Genomic DNA, 18,813 nt, shown 5'->3' with positions numbered 1-18,813 from the left:
TTTGATTTGGTGTGCTCGAAGATTTTCTTAATAAGCTAAATATTTGCGCATAAAATCAAAATGTAATGAAAGACCAAACCAGGTTGTGAGCATCCATCAGTTAGCAAACACTGTAAATTATAACCATTTTATTTAAAAAATATATGTTTTGAGGGGAAAATGTTTTTTTTTTTCAGTTTGGCACATCTTATCCACTATACAGATATGAAATTGTACATATTACAATACAAAAGGAAAATGGGAAGAGAAAAGCATTCATTTTGCACAAAGAGGTTGGGTAAGAGAGGGGATTAGTTCACTTGTTTTTTCTTTTTTTTTATTTTTTAGGCAGGGTGGGGACCAGGGCTAGAGGATGACAAGAGGAAACAAAAACAGTTTACAAAGAGCCAGAGTGCAAAGGGATGCATATTTCTACAAATTTTGTGGATTTTCAGTCACTTAGTACAAGTTGTAGTCTTAAACAGTGAAATGTCAAATGATTGACAGAACTTTGTAGGAATTCCACATACATCCCCATTCTTGGTGTTATCAAAAAAGACATCTCTCCATAATGTTTGCTGGATGACATTAAGAAATATTCAACTCAATTTTGACTTTTGAACATGCAAGACAGATTAGAAGGGCAATAGTAAAAGCAGTGCGAAGCTTGAAGAAACAAAATTAGAAACAAAGTGGAGGTGCTTAGCTTTGGAAATCGGTATGCAATGGTTTTCATTGAATTCATATGTGAAGTGTAACAATTTTTGGTTTACACAAACACTTTCTCAGAAGTCGTTGTAGGCATCCTATGAGCATGTGCAGAGAGACATTGACATAAGCATTCATTTTGAAATATGAAGCCAAAAGTTGACAGGCTCAATAGAGAGACAAAGCCACAAAAATGGTACTTCCTGGCTACCTCTAGGGGGCACCAGCCAACGAACTGTACCCCAATTGCTCAAAACCAGATATCTTGCTTCAATGACCAATGCTATTAGAAGCATCTTGCTGACTCAATTGCTTACTTCATTTATCATAGCCTAAAGTTGAACTGTCGAGAGAATGCCATATTCCAATTTCTAGTGTTAAGAACTTTACTTGAATTATTCACTGGTCAAACATTGGATAGCTCATTAGTTGATGTATGGTGAAATTGTTGCTGCTGTGCGGTCAGTGTGCATTTCAAGCCCAAGATGCTGTCGCTCAGTATTTCTTTTCATTCTCTCCTACCCTTACTTGGCCAAAAAAAATGGTTTGTTGGTTTTAATAAACTAAGACATTACCCCATAGTTGCCCCTCTCCATCGTCCCATCAGTTCCTCTCAATCCCTCTCTCTTTCACCCTGCCCCCACCACCAAACTGAACACAAAGAAGTGCGAAGCTGCGGCAGCAGCTTTAGTCTGATGCTAATGCACATCCTCTCCCTGCTGCATACAAATGTCTCCTGACCCAGGCTTGCGGTTTGCTTATCACTGGATCTCCATTTGCTTTCAGGGTATTGACCGCAGTTTAACTTGACACATGTGTCTGCTAACGAAGGAGCTCTTCCTATTTATTGTTCACTGTAACCCCATTTTTAAGACTTTGAATGACAACTTGTATCGCTAACAAGAAGAATGTCTTAAAGTAAAAGGTGCAATGATGTTTGGTGTGCTGCGGAGGATGATTCTACTAGAGCTATTTTTGAGTGGCTGAACAAGCTAAATGTTGCTGGATCCCTGGCGTGGGTGACAGAATATTAGATTCTTTTTGCCTTGCCTTAATTGGTTCAATCTTGAGCCTGTCAGTCCTGATTAGTGTGTAAGCAGTAAAGAGCTTGGGCTACTGGGAAAGGTTTTATTTTCAGAATGAAACGCTCTCCTGTCTGGCATTCACACTTAACAATATCCTTTTACTTGCTACCCTTCACACCTTACAGGAGCTCATCTTTATATTGATCCTGGTATGTAATAGCAAATCAGCAGACTGTACTTACTAGGTTAAGCTGTTCAAAATATTATGGTCACAGTGTGTATGGCATTTGGGAGCTAGAGAATCCACGTACAGGTCATTGTACATTTTAAGGTCTAATAATTTTGTTCTTGATGTCCAGGGTGAGGAAGACATCAGTGTGTTTTTGCTAAGCGGTGCAGTATATTGGAGATTAACCACAGATGAACAATGCTTAGTGTTTCCCACAGGTTGAGAATTTATTTGTGGCGGTTGGCCCTCGTGGGTGGGAGCTCCATCATCCAAAAACTTTAGAGTCAGCTGCAAGACAGCATTTCTTTATGAGCTAAGGCCTGATTAAAGAGGTAATTTTCCCGGTATATATTAATGACCATAAAGTGGAGTCACATAGTCAGTGAACACTTTCTTATGAAATTCTCCTCCATACAGATGGGAATTTTGGAAGAAATCCGATTTTCCAAAGATAGAAAATAATCCCTTTTTGGCTAAGGATAGCTGTTGTTTGGAGTTGGGGACAGGGGGTGTGCCGCCCAAATAAATTCTGTAAACAGGAAACACTGAGAGTCTTTTGGAACTGATGGAAGGTTATAGACTTTCTTAATTCACTAATGTCTGATTTGGTAAAAGTAATATCATAAGTGTATACTGAATAGAATTTCAGGGTTCTTCTCTCCTCCAGAGAGGATTTATTTTTATTTGTAACATAATAACAATAATCACATTTATTTTGCACTTATAATTCAGAGTTGGGTTTTGGTCTCAGTGGCCTTGAATGTATCATAGTTTTCCTAAAAGAATTAAATAATAAAACAAAAACAATCTGGTATTTGATCCAATTAATATGCCCCAGTGATTAAGTGATTGGCTTACACTGCCTGTTGTGCAGTTAGAAAGATAATTTCAAATATTTACTTTTTAAAAGAAATAAGACATAAATCACATTTCTCCACTTAATGTATTCTGTTAGCAGAGGGCCATTTGGCTAAGTATATTCTCTGTGCTGCAGAATATAGAGACAATGTGGAGACAAATCTCACAGTTTACAATTTTCTTGTTTAAAATGATTGCCCCTGCCTGATATGAACAACCTTGCATTCATAGAAAAATAAATTTGTGACTATCTCTACATCATCCCTAAACGGTCATGTCAAGCCCCTGTCATTGTAGCATTCATCATTTATCACATAGTCTCAAATCTCACTTGTAAAAATTATGCTTTTTACATAAACTGGAAAAAAAACAAATTAAAAAAGCAAACCCTGTATCATCTGAAATGGTCAAATGGCAAACCATATGCTCTAGGAATAAATAAGAGTTCATACTTCACACTCTTTGTAAGGCAGTTGCTGACACTTGCACTGCCCATAGCCATTGATGATCACGAGTGCCCCTTCTTCATGGCTGGGCTCATACTCATTATAGGGTACCTGTGTAGCTAGATCTGCCATAGGCTGCCGCTGCTGGGTCCTCATCTGTCTGCGGTTCTGTATAGCCGAACAGTGGCGTATCCGGCGCAGGGTGGGTGGGCAGCACTTCCGTGAGATGTACACAACAAAAATGATGAAAAAGAATGAAAATAGAAGGGCCATAGTTCCAATGATAACCCTATGAGTCATAACAGTGTTGTCCATTGCCGTGAAGTCATCTGTTACAGCTGCGTTTTCCAGTGTAGCGGTAGTTGCTTGAGCAGTGCGTGGTGTTTGTGTTGTGGTTGTTGTGGTAGTGACTGTGGTAAAGCTCCCAAAATCCTCTGCATAGTCCTGCGTGGGGGTCGGCTGCATAATTCCAAACAAGGAGCTTGTAGTCTCTGCAGTTACAATAGCGTCTGTGGTTGTACTAATGGTCTGAACAACTGGCGCAGAAAAATTCTGGCAAAGCTGGAATCCATAAACAGCATCAAGTATCTCCTCACCTTGGGCGTATTCAGGACTGTGGCAGAGAATGGAGTGTTCCCACCTTCCCTTAAAGGTGCTTAGCCAAGTGGCCAGAGAGCAAATCCTTTTGGTACATTCCCAAAGGTTGCTAGACAGCCCAATGGTACCCAGAGACTGCCACATATCCATGACTTGGGGATCCAGGCTGCTTAGTTTGTTGTTATCCAGCAGCAAAATCTTTAAATTTGGCAGTGTTTGAAACACATCAGGTGTCAGCACACGAATTTCATTTCCTGTGAGGTCCAGTTTCTCTAAAGTGGTCCAGGTCCACTCCATGCCACATGTTAGGTTGCTGATCTTATTCCATTGCAGATATAGAAACTGGAGGGCAACAAGGCGAGGGAAATGGGCCAAGTTGATCTTGGTCAGCTGATTGTGCTCCAAGTGGAGCTCTTTAAGCTTAATGAGCCCAGCAAATCCATTACGGGCCAGACTCCGCAAGCGGTTGCTGCTTAGGCCTAGATATTCCAGGCTGCGGCAGTCCCAGAAAGCTCGAACAGGTGTGGTGCGAAGTAAATTGGAGCGAAGGTGGAGTATCTGGAGCTTCCTCAGTCCATGAAACAGCTCTGGTTCCAATGCAGTCATTTGATTGAAGGACAGGTCCAGTATCTGGAGATTGATGAGGTGGATGAAGGTTGTGTTGGGCAACTTGGTGATACGATTGGAACTCAGATTGAGGTCCTTCAGCTTGTAGAGCCCTTGAAAGGCATCCTCTTGTACTGTGGTAATCTGGTTGTGGTCTAGATGTAGCCAAGTGAGCTGGCTGAAGCCATAGAATTGATCAGGGCTGAGCTCAGTGATGCTATTGTGGCGTAGTGACAACCCCAGGGCTCCCTTGTCCACACCATCTGGGGGTGCCTGAAGCCCCTGGGTGTCGCAGTAGAACTGCAGGTCCTCACAGCGGCATTTTTGAGGGCAAGTTGTGCACGATGCAGGAGGCAGCAGGCACACTAGGAGCATGCTGATCACACACAGACACAGAGCCGCTGGTGCAGGTCCCACCAATGGCCACCTTGAATGGAAACCTGGGTGGGTTCAAAGATAACAAAATGAACTGTGGGGCGGGAAAGCTTATCTCTGCAGAGCACTTATTACTAATTCATGGTGACGATTGTGCTTTTTGTGTGTGCTCTTGTTCTCTCTCATGCATACAACAGTTAGGATATTTGACAGTGACAACTTTCACATTATATGTAAACACGATTTATTTGAGATTAGGTTAAAAGGAGATGTCTTTTACTTATGCATCAAATTATCAATTACATACATGAGCTGGACTTTGTTCCCACTCCCTTGCCATTTATATTTAGCGCATCTTTTTAATTCTCTCTCTTCTGTAGACTCTTTAATTAGGCTTAAATGCAAATTCCTGCTGATTAACGTCATTCACTTATCAATTATAGCTGCATGTTTTTGTTTTTTTTTGAGCAGCTCAAATGCTGTTATCCTTTGGATTCTTAGCCTTTTTTTTTTTCTTTACAACTGATTGAGTTTTTTTCTTAAGTCTTCTTCATCACTTACAAGGTTTGCTCAACAACACAAATGGTATTTAAAATGTGTATATTCCCTATGCGCGTGTCATGCGGTGAAGAAGGAAAAATGAAGGACAATTGCAGTAAATAGAGTAGGCTGAAGAGCTTTTAGTCCTCAGCCTCCCTCGCTCTTACTTGTATTCCCTATTCATGTCCAGACCTGCCATAAAAAGGGGCTAACTTACCCATTCTTTTGTGCACATCGGAGGCTGCATTCAACTGTCCTTTTCCGCAGACTCTTGGAGCAACCAGATGGAAAAAAAATCCAAAGGGAAAAAACCCTTTTGAGTAAGCACAAAAGGAATCAGCCTCTTTGGAAATGAAGCAATTCTGAGCCCACCCAATTGAGACAAAATAAGAAATTCCATGTCACAAGATGATGTTTATTCCTTATATTTTGCTCAGTGTCCTTTTTAAAATCCAAGCTCAAAGAAAGGGTTGAATCTTTTCCTTCATCCCACGAATCCTTGAAATAAATATTTATATCTTTTTTTTAAGTTGATCAGTTGCATCCAGAGCGACTCCGGTGAACAGACCCCCCCTCCTCTCCTTTTTTTCTTTTTCTTTTTTTTACCCTTTTGTTTCCCTTCCACGGCAATGATGTCAGCTCAGATGGTTAATTGAAGATCAAGCGTTCCTCTTTCATGGCTGTGGTCTTCCAACCCTAACTTGTTGATGGCAGCCAGAGAACCTGCTTCCGACGCCGGCTCAGTCTCAGCATAGCCTCTGCAGAGCTGTGAGCGGAGCCCTCGTCTGCTAGCTGAGACGCAGGGAGAGAGGAAAAAAGCAGAGCAGCGAGTCGGGGATGTTATTCTGTGCTTTTTGTTGCAGCCACTCACTGCTACAGAGTGGTGGCAGCCTGGCGTCGATCATCACTACTGTTTCTCTCTCTCTTTTTCTCTCCCACACTCACAAACACCCTCTCACTCTCTTGCTCAGTCACTTGCTCTCTGCCTCATACACACTGCTTGTGCACCTCAGTCTTCCTCCACCTCCCTCTTGCACCCCCCCTTTCCCTCCCACTGGCTCGTCACCATCAGAATATTGATATCTTGAACGTGTTGCGGCAGCTTGCTGTTGAAATTAACAACAGCTGTAAATCTCAGCCTCGCCTTGCCGTTGTTCTGCATGCGCTATGTATGAATGTGTACCATAGACATAAACAAAATAACACAACAAAGCAAAATATAGTTTTGAACATGTGGCTCTCGACAATATAAACATCAGCAAGGGTAGACCACAGTTGCTGCATTGCAATATCTCCGTACAGCAGCAAGTATGCTATAGCCATGCTAACATAGGGTGTCTGACTTATATTCATAATTTACATATCCTGAGTGCAGTGCTTTAATTTTTGAACACTGGCATGTGATGTATGGCCAGCTGCTCTGATGTTAAATTAGGCTAGCTCTTAACATGTAATTGAAAAGGCTGAGGACTTGCTTGATGGTGTGAACTGCAGGTATATCAAAGTAACTAAATGTGTGCTGTTAACTTCTTTTTTTTTTTTGACATTGAGCAAATTGATTTTATGGATTTATTAACAGAAGGTGGCTACATATTAGCACCATTTAGAGTGCTAAACAGAATGGGATATCTGCAGTTGAGTGCATGAAAACGCAGATTTTTTTCTTTTTATATTTAATGTGGGCGGAGATGGATATGAGGGTAATTGTAATGAACTACATTTGAAGCAGCCAAAAACAAGGAACCAGAGATGTAGACAGTATGAAGCACATATACTGTTCTCTTTAAATTTGGTATTCTGTCCCCTGCCAGCCTTTCGCTTTACCCAAGGTTCTTTTATTTAAACATGACCTCAGATTGCTGGAGCCCACCCCAACTCTCCCTTGCTCTATACTATTGGATTACTTGGATTACTCTACAGTGATGGATTTTAAAATGTTCTATTTTTTATTTTTTTAAACCAAGTTTGAATTTTAACAGAGGGCTTGAAAAATATTATTACCAGATGTATGCTCCTTAATTAATTGTATTACATAATTCTTAGGTTTAAGACAAAACTTGCATCTGGCTGGCACTTTCCAGGTCACTTGACTGGCATGTTGCTGTCATTCTCCAAATGTATTGTGCTAGACTAAATCTCCTGCTGGGACTCCTCTGCAAAATGTGTGAGTGGAAAACATGGGGGGAAAAAACGCTTAAATCTCAGGGCATAAGGTTGATATTCCCTATATTTGATATGTGCTAACTTTTCGTGTTGAGTTCAAGATGTTTTAAAGAGCATTTTAAAAGGGAAAAAATTAAAAACTAAATGAACATCAAGTGAACATGCTGAAATGTATTTATATATAACTATGTGATTATTTGACACTTGAAGCATACTTAATTTCCAGTGAATTTTTCCATAATCCTTTGGACTAGTTCTTTTGTAGAAAGGGATGTTCCTAAATCTGTCCCAAAGGAGATGGATAGAGATTCACTTGAGTATCATAAAAGATGCTGCAGAGAAACTGCCTCCATAATAAGCACCTGAAGAAGTGCTTTAGAACCCTCTGGCGTGGAAATGAAATATAGGCTAGGCATGAATGAAATAGGATTGAGAGAGTAGGGGCAGAGCAGACTAAAGCCCTACCACAGCACTGCATCCAACCGGCACAAAATCACAGGGGATTAGTGCCGTTGGAGCTCCCCGGCCCCTAACTATGTACACAACCCCCCAATGGGCAAAGGGCAGTGGGGGATGGGGAAGGTCAATGCCACCACCATCCATGGTGTTATGTCGCAGTTGATTTGAGCATTATAAGGGAGTTGAAAAGCCCAGAGTCCAACTGGTTCTTTGCCTTTTCTCTGTTGCCCTTTTCTCTTCATTTAATTTTGTTCTAATTTTATTACTCTTTAGTATCTGTCTATCTATCGGTCTGTCTCGCACACTCTCTCTCCTTCTCTCCATCCTTCCTGAAAGTTTTAGATTTTCCACATTTTTGCTTGAGCAGTTTGCAGAATGTGAACATCTCTCTGCTCTCAGTGGGGACTAGTGGTTTAGGGCTTTGACTACTTTGTAGCGCTTAGCTGTGTGACTAATGCCAATGGTGTTGCAATATTACTCTACATAATTTACACAGTTAGTCGTGTGTAATAAATTGCAACCTATTAATCAACACAAATTTCATATTGAAGATGAGAAAAACAAACCTGTGGGGAAGAGATCAAAATGATACTTTCAGTGTTGCTTTACATTATTAGTACTCAGTGTTGTCGCAGCAGTTTTGATATCTCACAGCTGCTATTTATTCCTGAACAAAGAGTAGACCATGGTCCACACTGATGTGGTTACGTTGAATACAAACCTTTTCCTCTTGGATGTGGATTTCTATCCACAAACGGCATCAATACTACCGTTTTCTATCCAAAAAGTGGCAACTTGTGAATATACCTGTCTCAGGGTGTAGTGTTGATGGGGCTTTTTCAAAGCTTTTTGAAAATGCTGACATGATTGTCTGCAGCCTTTGCCAAGAAACAATGTAAGGAAATCAACCCTTTCACACAGGCCAGTCCTTCCTGTTGAGAACAGTGTTTCCAAGGTTTCTACAATTACTGATGTTGGCCTATTAAGCCCAAAAAGTATTTGTATGTGGTATTGCGCTTTACAAATGGCTAATAATACAAAAATGATTAAGACGACACAAGAAATCAAGACAAATTTTGAAATGAGGGATGCCCAAATCAAGTTTGATGTGTTCCTTATCCTAATCTGACTTTTTTTTTTTTAAAGATTAACTCTGCCCAGTCCTGTCAAGTCAATATTTTTTGATGGCTCAGTAGCTCTCCATTAAGAAACTAAAGCCTGCATCCCAGGTTGCTTTTTATGGTTTGCTGTAATATAGTGCAGTGTTCTGTACCCTGTATCCATGAAGAGAATTGTGATGGCAGCAAGGCTTGGACAGGATTTGGATAGCCTCTCTTGATTCCTGCACAAATAAAATTTGAGATTTAAATGGTGTTTGCAACAGCAGCACTTAAGAGGGTGTGGTGGCCATGAATTATAGCGCTGATATAGATGCAAATCAGCTGTTTTTTAACCCAAAGCAGCTGTTCTTTTTACTGATGCACGCTTTCATTGTGTGTGTATATCATTAATTGAAACTGTTGGCTACTGTTTGTTTGTGTGCTAAATGATTCACTCGCAATGCTATGAGTTAGGAAATGATTCCAGTGTTTTAACAGGGGGCGATGGGGCACTTTTGACAGCTGGTGCAGAGCACAATGGTTTACAATAAATAAAAGGATCAGAAATGGACCCTGCTCGGTATCTGCAGAACACCAGCTGCACTCAAAATTGAAGATCACTTTTACTGCCGATGGAATGTATTAAATATGCATGGGTGAATGAATGAACAGTTTTTCGTTTTTGGTGTCTAGCCATTTACATGACGCATCCCTCATGTAATTATTCAGACACATTCTTTAAAGGTCTAGTATGCAGGATTTAGGGGCAGAAATGGAACATAATATCCATAATTATGTTTTCAATAGTGTATAATCACCTAAAACTAAGAAACATTGTTATTGTTGCCTTAGAATGTCCCTTTTATTTCTAAAGGCCCTCCTCCATGGAGTCTGCCATGTTTTACCTTCTTATTTCTACAGTAGCCCAAAATGGACAAACCAAACACCGACTCCCGAGAGGGCCTTTCACGGGGGGGATGTTTAGTTGGCTACAATCTGCAACCTTAAGGCTGGATGCCACTAAATCCAACAAGCTGGACCTTTTTAACACAAACTAGAGGAAGCAAATGCAAGTGGTCAAAAGAGCAAACCGTGAGAGAGATACATGACTTGAAGCAAAGAACATTCCTATTTACTGTAAATTCTGAAGGTATACCATGTCTTCTCATACTGATCGACAGAATTCAGTCTGATCCTGAGGCTCATCAGAATGTATATTCATATGAGCATCCACAACAAATACGTTGGAGACATACTTATCACTGCACCATACTAAGCACTAATTCTTCTCCTGTGTTCGTGTTTCAGGCGGGCAGAAAGGACAGGAGTGATGCTTTGAACACAGCCATCGACAGGATGACCAAGAAGACCAGAGACCTTCGCAGACAGGTTTGTTTTTCCACCTTGAATTTGTCCCATTGTGCCTTCATCTTGGACATAACTTCTGTACTGAACTTTAAACACACTTCATCTGTAGTTTGTCTGTCTAGAATGTGGAGGGAATGGGTTCTATGTAGTCAGGTCAACAAGCTGTGCTGAAGATATTGGTGCATATGCACAGAATGCTATATTATTTTAACCGTGCCTTTTCATTTTTCTTTAAATTTCTAACTTCACAGCTGCGTAAAGCTGTAATGGACCATGTCTCTGACTCCTTCCTGGAGACCAATGTTCCCCTCCTGGTCCTGATTGAAGCTGCCAAGAATGGCAACGAGAAAGAAGTAAAGGAATATGCACAGGTGTTCCGTGAGCACGCCAACAAGCTGATTGAGGTAACGGAGGATTTTCAATGCTTTCACAGTCAAAACCTGATGTGACCCAAATATAGAACGATCACATTTTTTTCTTTTCATCCCATTGGTTGTGGACCTTTTAGCTTAGTGTGTATTTAACATCAGTCTTGATCCAGTTTCTCTGTTCAATATCTGTGGCGCTGTTCTCAGACATTCCCTCGTGATACAACTTTAGGATTACAGTGCCTCAGAAAGCAGCAATCTGGGATCTTTTTCCCTAATGAAAACATAGCTGTAAACACTGAAATTATTTTCTTTGGTCGCTGTTTTTGTCTTTCACTCTGTGTGTGTGTGTGTGTGTGTGTGTGTGTGTGTGTGTGTGTGTGTGTGTGTGTGTGTGTGTGTGTGTGTGTGTGTGTGTGTGTGTGTGTGTGTGTGTGTGTGTGTGTGTGTGTGTGTGTGTGTGTGTGTGTGTGTGTGTGTCTCTCTCTCTCTCTCACACATGCACACACTGTCTAACCACATTTTTATAGATTGAAGTGGAAGCTGATTCTAATCTGATGCTGTGATGCAATGTGTGAGCAGACAAACAGAACATTGCTATGTGTGGTTATAGCAAGAGATCAAATGTTTAAGCAGAACCAAAGGAGTGAAACAACCACAACTCAAGGATAAGTGCTACCTCTGTGTAACTGTTGTCCTTGCCACAACAGAACAGTAGTATTTCCTCTCATTGGCCAATCCATGTGTGATATAGTGATACTAAGAAAGATAAATATCTTAAAAGTTGACCAGTGCATCCTGCTTCTTCTGTGGCTGTTATCATGTCTTAACAGGAACATCTTTTGGGAATGATTTGTATGTCACAACACTGTCAGCGCAGTATGTGTATATGTAGCAAAAATAATTCAGATGCAAGGGGCAGGAGATGGACTTGGATGGATGGGCGAAAAGCTAACAGAAACATCAGCTGTCCTCATTAGTGGACTTTGCTGCTATTTCTTGAATGCCTGTGTTAGAGCATCATATTCTGACATTTTAAAAGTGACTTCTCCCCACGGGCAGATGACCATGAGTGTAGCTGGATCAGTTGGTCCATTGAAAGCAGGGTGCAACACAGGCATTCACTGGGGAAACCCGCTGAAGCATCAGAGGGGAAAGGGAACCATGCTGAGGAGTAGGCCCTTAAGAATCTCCTGAAGGCCTTCAGTGTCAGAAGTGGCATTGGAGCAGGACCTTGTTGGACTCTCCTAATGCTCCAGTGTCACATCTGCTTATTACACTTAGATGGGATACATGAAGAAATACGATTTTCACGAGAACACGAGATGACATGAAATAAAAAAAAAACACTTTTTAGTTGTGAGATGCAGTTGAAGGAAATGAGAATTCCTCTCACAATGAGATCGATGGTATTAGCATTGAGTTGTGTGGCGTTCCTCTAAGCTTGATAGGTAAAGCGTTGTCAGCTGCAAAAGTGACAAATGGAACAAACTGTTCTCAATAAATCATTTAAATGTCAATAATGAAACAGAAGTAATACTCAGTGGGTTTTCTCCCTCAGGTCTTTTAGCCAAAATATTGTATTACCTGCCCGATCCCCGTGTCTGTAAAGCGGAACTGCTAGCTCGGTCTATCTCTTACTGAAATATTTATCAGCAAAAGTATCTTTTGTCACACATTTGGAATGGTAGTTACATATCGGAGGGGCACTGCTGAATAATACATGAGCGCTGTGCTTTGTCATTAGAGTTGGCCAAACTTGAATTCTGATGTCTAAATATGACACATCAAAACTGTTTTGCTTGCTGCAATAACTTCTCACGCTCTGATTAATTAAAATAGACTGACATTGGTTGTATAAACACTGGTAAATGAAAAAACAGTCAAAACACAGCATTGACACAGGTTTGCAGAGATGATCTGTCACATAATTCAGATCCGTTTTGAGCATTAAGCAAACTTTGTCCATATCTGCATGATAGCTGAGTCTGTTTTGTAACCACAGTGTTGTTTATATTGAAACTCGTAGTTTTCTGTTTTCTTTCATACTTCTGCATTGCATTAAGGCTCCACTAATATGTATGAAATTCACACACATTCTAATGACATTTGAAGATACTCACACACATGTAGGACATGAATGTAGACAGCTGACTTGATCGTGAGGTACAGTATGTTCGGACGCTAAGTGAATTCTAGAGGCAGCTTGATTGCATCCAGAGGCAATGTAGAGACAGGAGCAGGTGCAGCCAAGCCATCGTTCATTCTTGCTGCAGTAAAATGAGGCAAAGATGCTTCTATATGCTTTCAGTGTAGTGCTAACGTCGTCAGTAAACTGACAAAAAAAAGAGCATTTTTTGGGGTTTTAGCTGCAAATTTCAAGCTCACCACATGTTCAGTTACTGATACCATAGCATTAATTACTATGAAATATGCATATCTTGTATGCCATAAGGTCTTCATTTTGGCCAAGAATTGCAAACATTAACGAGTAGCCTGCCTTTCATTTTACCATTTCATATTAACTTTTAGCTGTTTTTAAGCACAATTGTGTAATCTTTTTAGGAAAATCATTCCTGTAGAGCAAGCCAACATCAGTTCAGTTGACTGAGCAATAGGTAAGTCTCAGTAGTACTGTTGGCTTTCACCTCTGACGGAAAATGGATGACATTTCCCTGCAGATGCATCCTGCAAAGTGGGTATTAAACGGTGCTCGAAGTTGCTCTGAAAAATGGCCTCCTCCAAACACAATAGATGTGAGTGAAAGGAGAAGCAATGTCCAAAGTGAGAAGTAACAAAATGTTTGGTTGCTTATCACACAGGGAATGAATATGTTGTAAATGCAATATGTCTCCTATTCAGATGTAGGAACAGCAAAATGCCACCTATCTCAGGCTCTGTTTGTATGACATCATGGATGGTGCAAGTGAAGGCTGCCTTAAGGCAAATGGTGCATTAGGTCACACACATTTGTTTGAAAGAAACGTTATGACTGACCCACATTCATTTGTAGGCCCTTTAAAGCAGCTCCTCTACCCTTGTTTGTCAGGTTGTCATTCTTTTGAAAGGGTGTATTCATATAATTATATAAAGCAAAATTAGAGCTTTTACTTACTGACTTTTATTTACTTGAAGTGTCAAATCCCACTGATTAACTTTGTGCAAGCCATCAAACAACAAAATACTATAATTGTATGATGACAAAATTCACTGAATTAAGTCAAGATTATGTGACCTGACAACAGACCTTACCATCATTGCCGCCCTTTGCTCTTGGGAGTCAACCAGAAATATATCACATCCATAATTTATCCACTTTGTTCCTATGTTTCTAGGCTGTGTTTAAATATAGTCCTATCTGAATAGAAACCATGGCAATAAATATTCATATTGATATTTGTTGCCAAATCCAATGGTCTAGCCGTTCTTCCCATCTTACTGGGCATTTTTAAGTAGTGAAATTCATCATCCTAAGAGCAGGGAGAAACAGACTGAGCTTAGTGTTGTTACCTCAATGCCATGTTCTTGAAGGTTCCAGCGTGCTCAGGACAATATAGAGACTTTTGCACTCAGTTTGCAGAGGAAGACTGTAGCTTAGAAAAACAGCTGAATATGCAGCATCTGTGATGTCCTTATCAGATGCTGTAAACCCATTTTAATGCTTCTTCTGACAAAAAACAAGGATCTGTTCATCCTAATGAGAGGATGAAATGGAGGGATTGACAGCTGAAGAATGGGAAGGGAGGCTGGAGACATTGATTCAATGACAGGCATCAAGCTTTGAGGCTCTCAACCAGGCAAAGGGATGGTAGTAACATTAGATAGGGGGTTAGTTTACATTAATTAGATAAGATGATGTTTGTTTTGAGTGCACATTCTGTTTTCATTATGTTCGCTGGAGTGAAAAGATTTGCAACATGACAAGCCAAGATGCGGAGATGCCTCCATTGAGCGTGTGACCAGTGATCCAATGGATTATTGTCATCAGTGGTGGAAATTGCCAGAATGTACTGCAGGATGTTTTCATTTTTTATTATTATCACATTGTGCTAAAAGCTTGTTTTTCATGCATTTTAACACGTTTTTCCATTTTTTTATTTAGTTTTATAATGAATAATAATAGTCGAGTCTAAAGCATTCCCTGCATTAGCAAAATCATGGCAGAGTTTTTTTTTCTGTTAAAAATAAGACAAGAAATTAGGATAAGCTGAAGGCTTGTTAGTTTATAAGTATTACATACCTTTTCTCAAGCTTCTTTTTTATTAGGAGAGCTACTATAAAAGAAATATAGCTAAAGATTTTTACCTCTGATTTTATTTTTAAATACAATGATGACATTGCATATTTAGCTTCTAAACACATTCTCCTCTTTTCCCTCCTCCCTTCCTGACCCCTCTCCTCCCCTGGTAGCCAAGGGGAAATATTTACAATCTGGTATCTAACCTTGTTTAGTGATATTTCCTTATGCTTTTAGGTCTGTTTTTTGTTAGCATCTTATTAAGACTTATACATATTATTTCGCATTTGTGACACGTGGTTATTCATTGAGCGTACTATTCTTGCATCATGTTGGAATAATGAGACAGTTCTGGTAAACACTTCTGATCACAACAAGCTCAGTTTGTCATCTGGTCTATTTAAATCTACATAATGTCCATCGAGTTATATAGCAGTAAAAATGGTACACAGTGTAACAGCCATCAAGGTAAAGTTTATAGGATTGTCCTTCGTTCATGTATCTGCCAAGGTAATGCAATTGAATCACCTGTCTTTGCTGCTCATTTCAAATGATTCGACATGTTCAGTGTCATTGAATGAAATGCACATTGTTGAACGAGTACAGGTTTTTACAACTTTGTAGCCTGACGAAGCTGTTATTGTTTTATTTTCTGTGGAAAGACTTGTGCATTGTGGTATATATTTGTACAGACTTGGTACACTCAGACTCCCCTGACAGTTTAAATAGTATGGTTCTGCATGACAGGTTGAATAGCGTCAGTTGACTTGAGGGTAGCATTTGCTTGTTTGGCTTCCTCCACAGTCCCTTTATGTTGAAATGGCTGTTTTCCCCAGTGGTATCACGGTGAGATTCAGAGAAAGCTTATGTGAAAGACCATGAAAGTAAAAACACAGGTAGTTCCACCAAGTGCCAGTTTTTCTGTATGTGCCTGCTCTCTCACCCCTCTTCCTGGGTTAGTGAAATGCTCTCCCTGTGGTCCCTGCATGTGTTTGCATAGTGATGTAGGATGTGTTTATATCAACGTTTCAGTGCCTCACCAGCGCAGTGGAATAAGTGCTTCTCATCAGCAAAATTGCTCGGGAATTTTAAGGTGGGGGTGGGTATCTTGTAGAACTGAGAGTGAGGAGGAGAGGATCTTTCACACTCTTATTCACTCTGCCACTCTTGTAGCCAGTGATGCATTCCAAACCAGTGTTTTAATGGATTTTGTGTTGTTTTTTTCCTATTTTCATAGATTTGCTCTATATTTTTATGCTTTTTATATTAGCATTTTATCTAACAGCTTAAATCTTGAGATCCCAGAACCCAGTAGAGTTCATTAGGACAAACACAAGCAATCAAATCACACAAGTAAAAAAACAAGCCTGCTTCCAATTCTTATTTTGAAGTGAAAAAAATAACTCAGAACATTCAAATTAATACCCAGCTGTCCAAATTCAACTATCTGCTTTGGCTTCATCCTCTATGACTTACTGTACATAGTTTTGAATGCATTTAGTATTTAAAGGGGCACTCTGTAGTTTTGAAATTTAAATTTAGAATATTAGTATTAATAATGCAAACTCAGACATATTTTTGTTTTCCATAACTGAATAAACAAGCTGTTCTCAGAGGAAAATAAGGTCCCCAGGACACTGGTTGAAGCTAGAAAGACAGCAGGGTCCGCCAAATATGAAAAAAGTAAAACAGTATGAAATTGTGTTTCCCTTTAAGATCACTTTGTCATTCAGTTTATTCAGTCATTAGAGAGGTTGTATATTTGGTTTGCTTAGTCAATGAAGGTCTTTCTCTTATGATTAAAATGTCTTCCCCAAAACTACATAGTGCACCTTTTTAAGTGCCTTGTGTAATCAAAATTAACATTTGTGTTGCACTCAATTTGTGTTATCATGGTAAAACTGGGGTTTTGTTTAATATGTATGTGATAGTCTCACTGCTTGTGTTGCTACATGACCCAGATCTGCAATTAAATTGGTAAGTAAAATATAACAGACTGATGGCTAAAACTATGAAAATAAGACCTAGGTTGTTTAAAAAAAATCTTTTTCAATTCTCGTTTCTGCTTTGGTAAAATCAAGAGTTATTTTTTGCTTTTGTAATTGATTATGTTTCAGCACATTTTCTGTCCATCGGATAATCCTACTTTGGCACAGTTCCTCACATCCCAGGCATTCTGTTTCAGCATTGCTGCCAGCCCATCCCAACTAACAAATGGGAATCTTCAAAGTCTCTGACCTATATTTTTGTGAATATGAGTAGATGCATAATGTTGCTGTGGAAGCTGCAAGAATATTTAGAAATAATTGTGGGAGAGCTTGATTTGTTGGTCAGTACAAGAAAATATACTCACGAACCATAAATGTTGGCAGGCGCAAGCAAGACTTGCTTAGCTCAGCACTCCAGTTCTCACTCGTTTTCGAAAGTGTCAGGAATATTTGCCTCTGTGATTCCAGTAGTGTATTGGCAATCTGGCAGCCCTGTGATATGTTCACAGAGAATAACCACATCCTCCAGGTACCAGCTACAACTTACATTTTGAGACATTAACTATATCTTGGAAAACAAATACAAACCTTTATTTTATCTATTCATAGCTTAGCTTTTGTTTTTCCTCCTAGTTCTCCCTTTTTCCCCTCTGTGCCATGATATTGTATCATTTTAGAGGCTTTATGAATTAATCCTCAGCAGTGGGTTTGTATTCCACAAGGATTACTTGTATTGCAGCACTGCTCCATTTCTGATACCATAATGAACTTATCCAAGTTTAATTATGTTTCTGTGTATTGCTCTTTCTTTGTTTCTCTCAAAACATGACTGTGTCAGAGCCTCTGTCTGTGGCAAAAAAATAAATGTGTGTGTTTTCTGTTTAGGTGGCTAACCTGGCATGCTCCATCTCCAACAATGAAGAGGGTGTGAAGCTGGTCCGCATGGCAGCATCTCAACTGGAGAGTCTTTGCCCCCAGGTACCTGACTGTTTTACCCCCAGCTTCCACACAGCTCAATGATTGTGCAATGCTTTGAGCTGATGCCACATTGTCTTTTACTACTAGCACCAGGAGTTGCCAATATAAAATGTAGTGGCCTCAATAAGTCCATAATTAAAATTGCAGCTCTGATATTTATTTATTTTTTAAATGGTGACTTCATTTGCATGCAAGAATTTAATAAGCAGATTAGGACAATATTCAATTTTTGCAGTCGTCACCTCAATTGGGTTATCAAATTAATGCCAAAGTCAAAGCTAGCATAATGCAAATAGCAGACATAGCTTATTTGTCAGTCTTTTGAATAAGCGTGGTATGAATACACTGCAGTCTTATTTCCTTAAGTGTTGTAATTCTGTATTTGTGCTAGAAAGGTGGTGGTAGAAAGTGAACTGGACGCAGCACTGTGTGTGGGTGTTGTTTTTCCTCCCACAGTCTATTCATTTTAACTACAATGAAATGAAATCAAATATGGAAAATAGCACAATAACACAAACGTGCCACACAAGCATTGACATGAAAACAAACAAAATAATAGCTAGTTGGCTTTGCCAGTGCAGTGACAAGGACATGATTCCCCTCTGGTTTCTCACCTGCAAACACTGTTTTTGTTGTTTGGTGAAATATACAACCATGCCAAAAGTAATGCTACCTGGAATTAAATTCCAGGAGGTGCTGGCGAGGTAGAAATGTACCCCTGTGTAACCCTGAAAAACTGACAGTGAATTTCTCTCTGTAGGCCATCTAAATTAACAAAAATGTAAACGT

General features: G+C 39.7%; 2 protein-coding genes across 2 annotated transcripts in view; one reads left to right on the top strand and one right to left on the bottom strand.

Annotated features, from left to right (window-relative positions):
* The window catches only part of ctnna1 (catenin (cadherin-associated protein), alpha 1), a 78,095-nt gene that overhangs the window by 29,676 nt on the left and 29,606 nt on the right, over nucleotides 1-18,813 (top strand). The window contains exons 8-10 of the mRNA XM_073486651.1: nucleotides 10,394-10,474; nucleotides 10,705-10,857; nucleotides 17,932-18,024. Of these exons, the coding sequence (XP_073342752.1) occupies nucleotides 10,394-10,474; nucleotides 10,705-10,857; nucleotides 17,932-18,024 (327 nt within the window). The remainder of the gene's footprint in view (nucleotides 1-10,393; nucleotides 10,475-10,704; nucleotides 10,858-17,931; nucleotides 18,025-18,813) is intronic.
* lrrtm2 (leucine rich repeat transmembrane neuronal 2) lies at nucleotides 3,246-4,823 on the bottom strand. The gene is made up of 2 exons (XM_073487239.1): nucleotides 3,747-4,823; nucleotides 3,246-3,704 (listed from the first exon to the last, which is right to left on the bottom strand). Exons 1-2 carry the CDS (start codon nucleotides 4,821-4,823, stop codon nucleotides 3,246-3,248), a joined length of 1,536 nt encoding a protein of 511 aa, XP_073343340.1.

The sequence above is a fragment of the Pagrus major genome, chromosome 18 (assembly GCF_040436345.1).
Source record: "Pagrus major chromosome 18, Pma_NU_1.0".
NCBI classification, from domain to species: Eukaryota; Metazoa; Chordata; class Actinopteri; order Spariformes; family Sparidae; genus Pagrus; species Pagrus major.
Note: the sequence above shows the minus strand (reverse complement) of the source record. Positions and strands in the feature narration are given on the sequence as shown.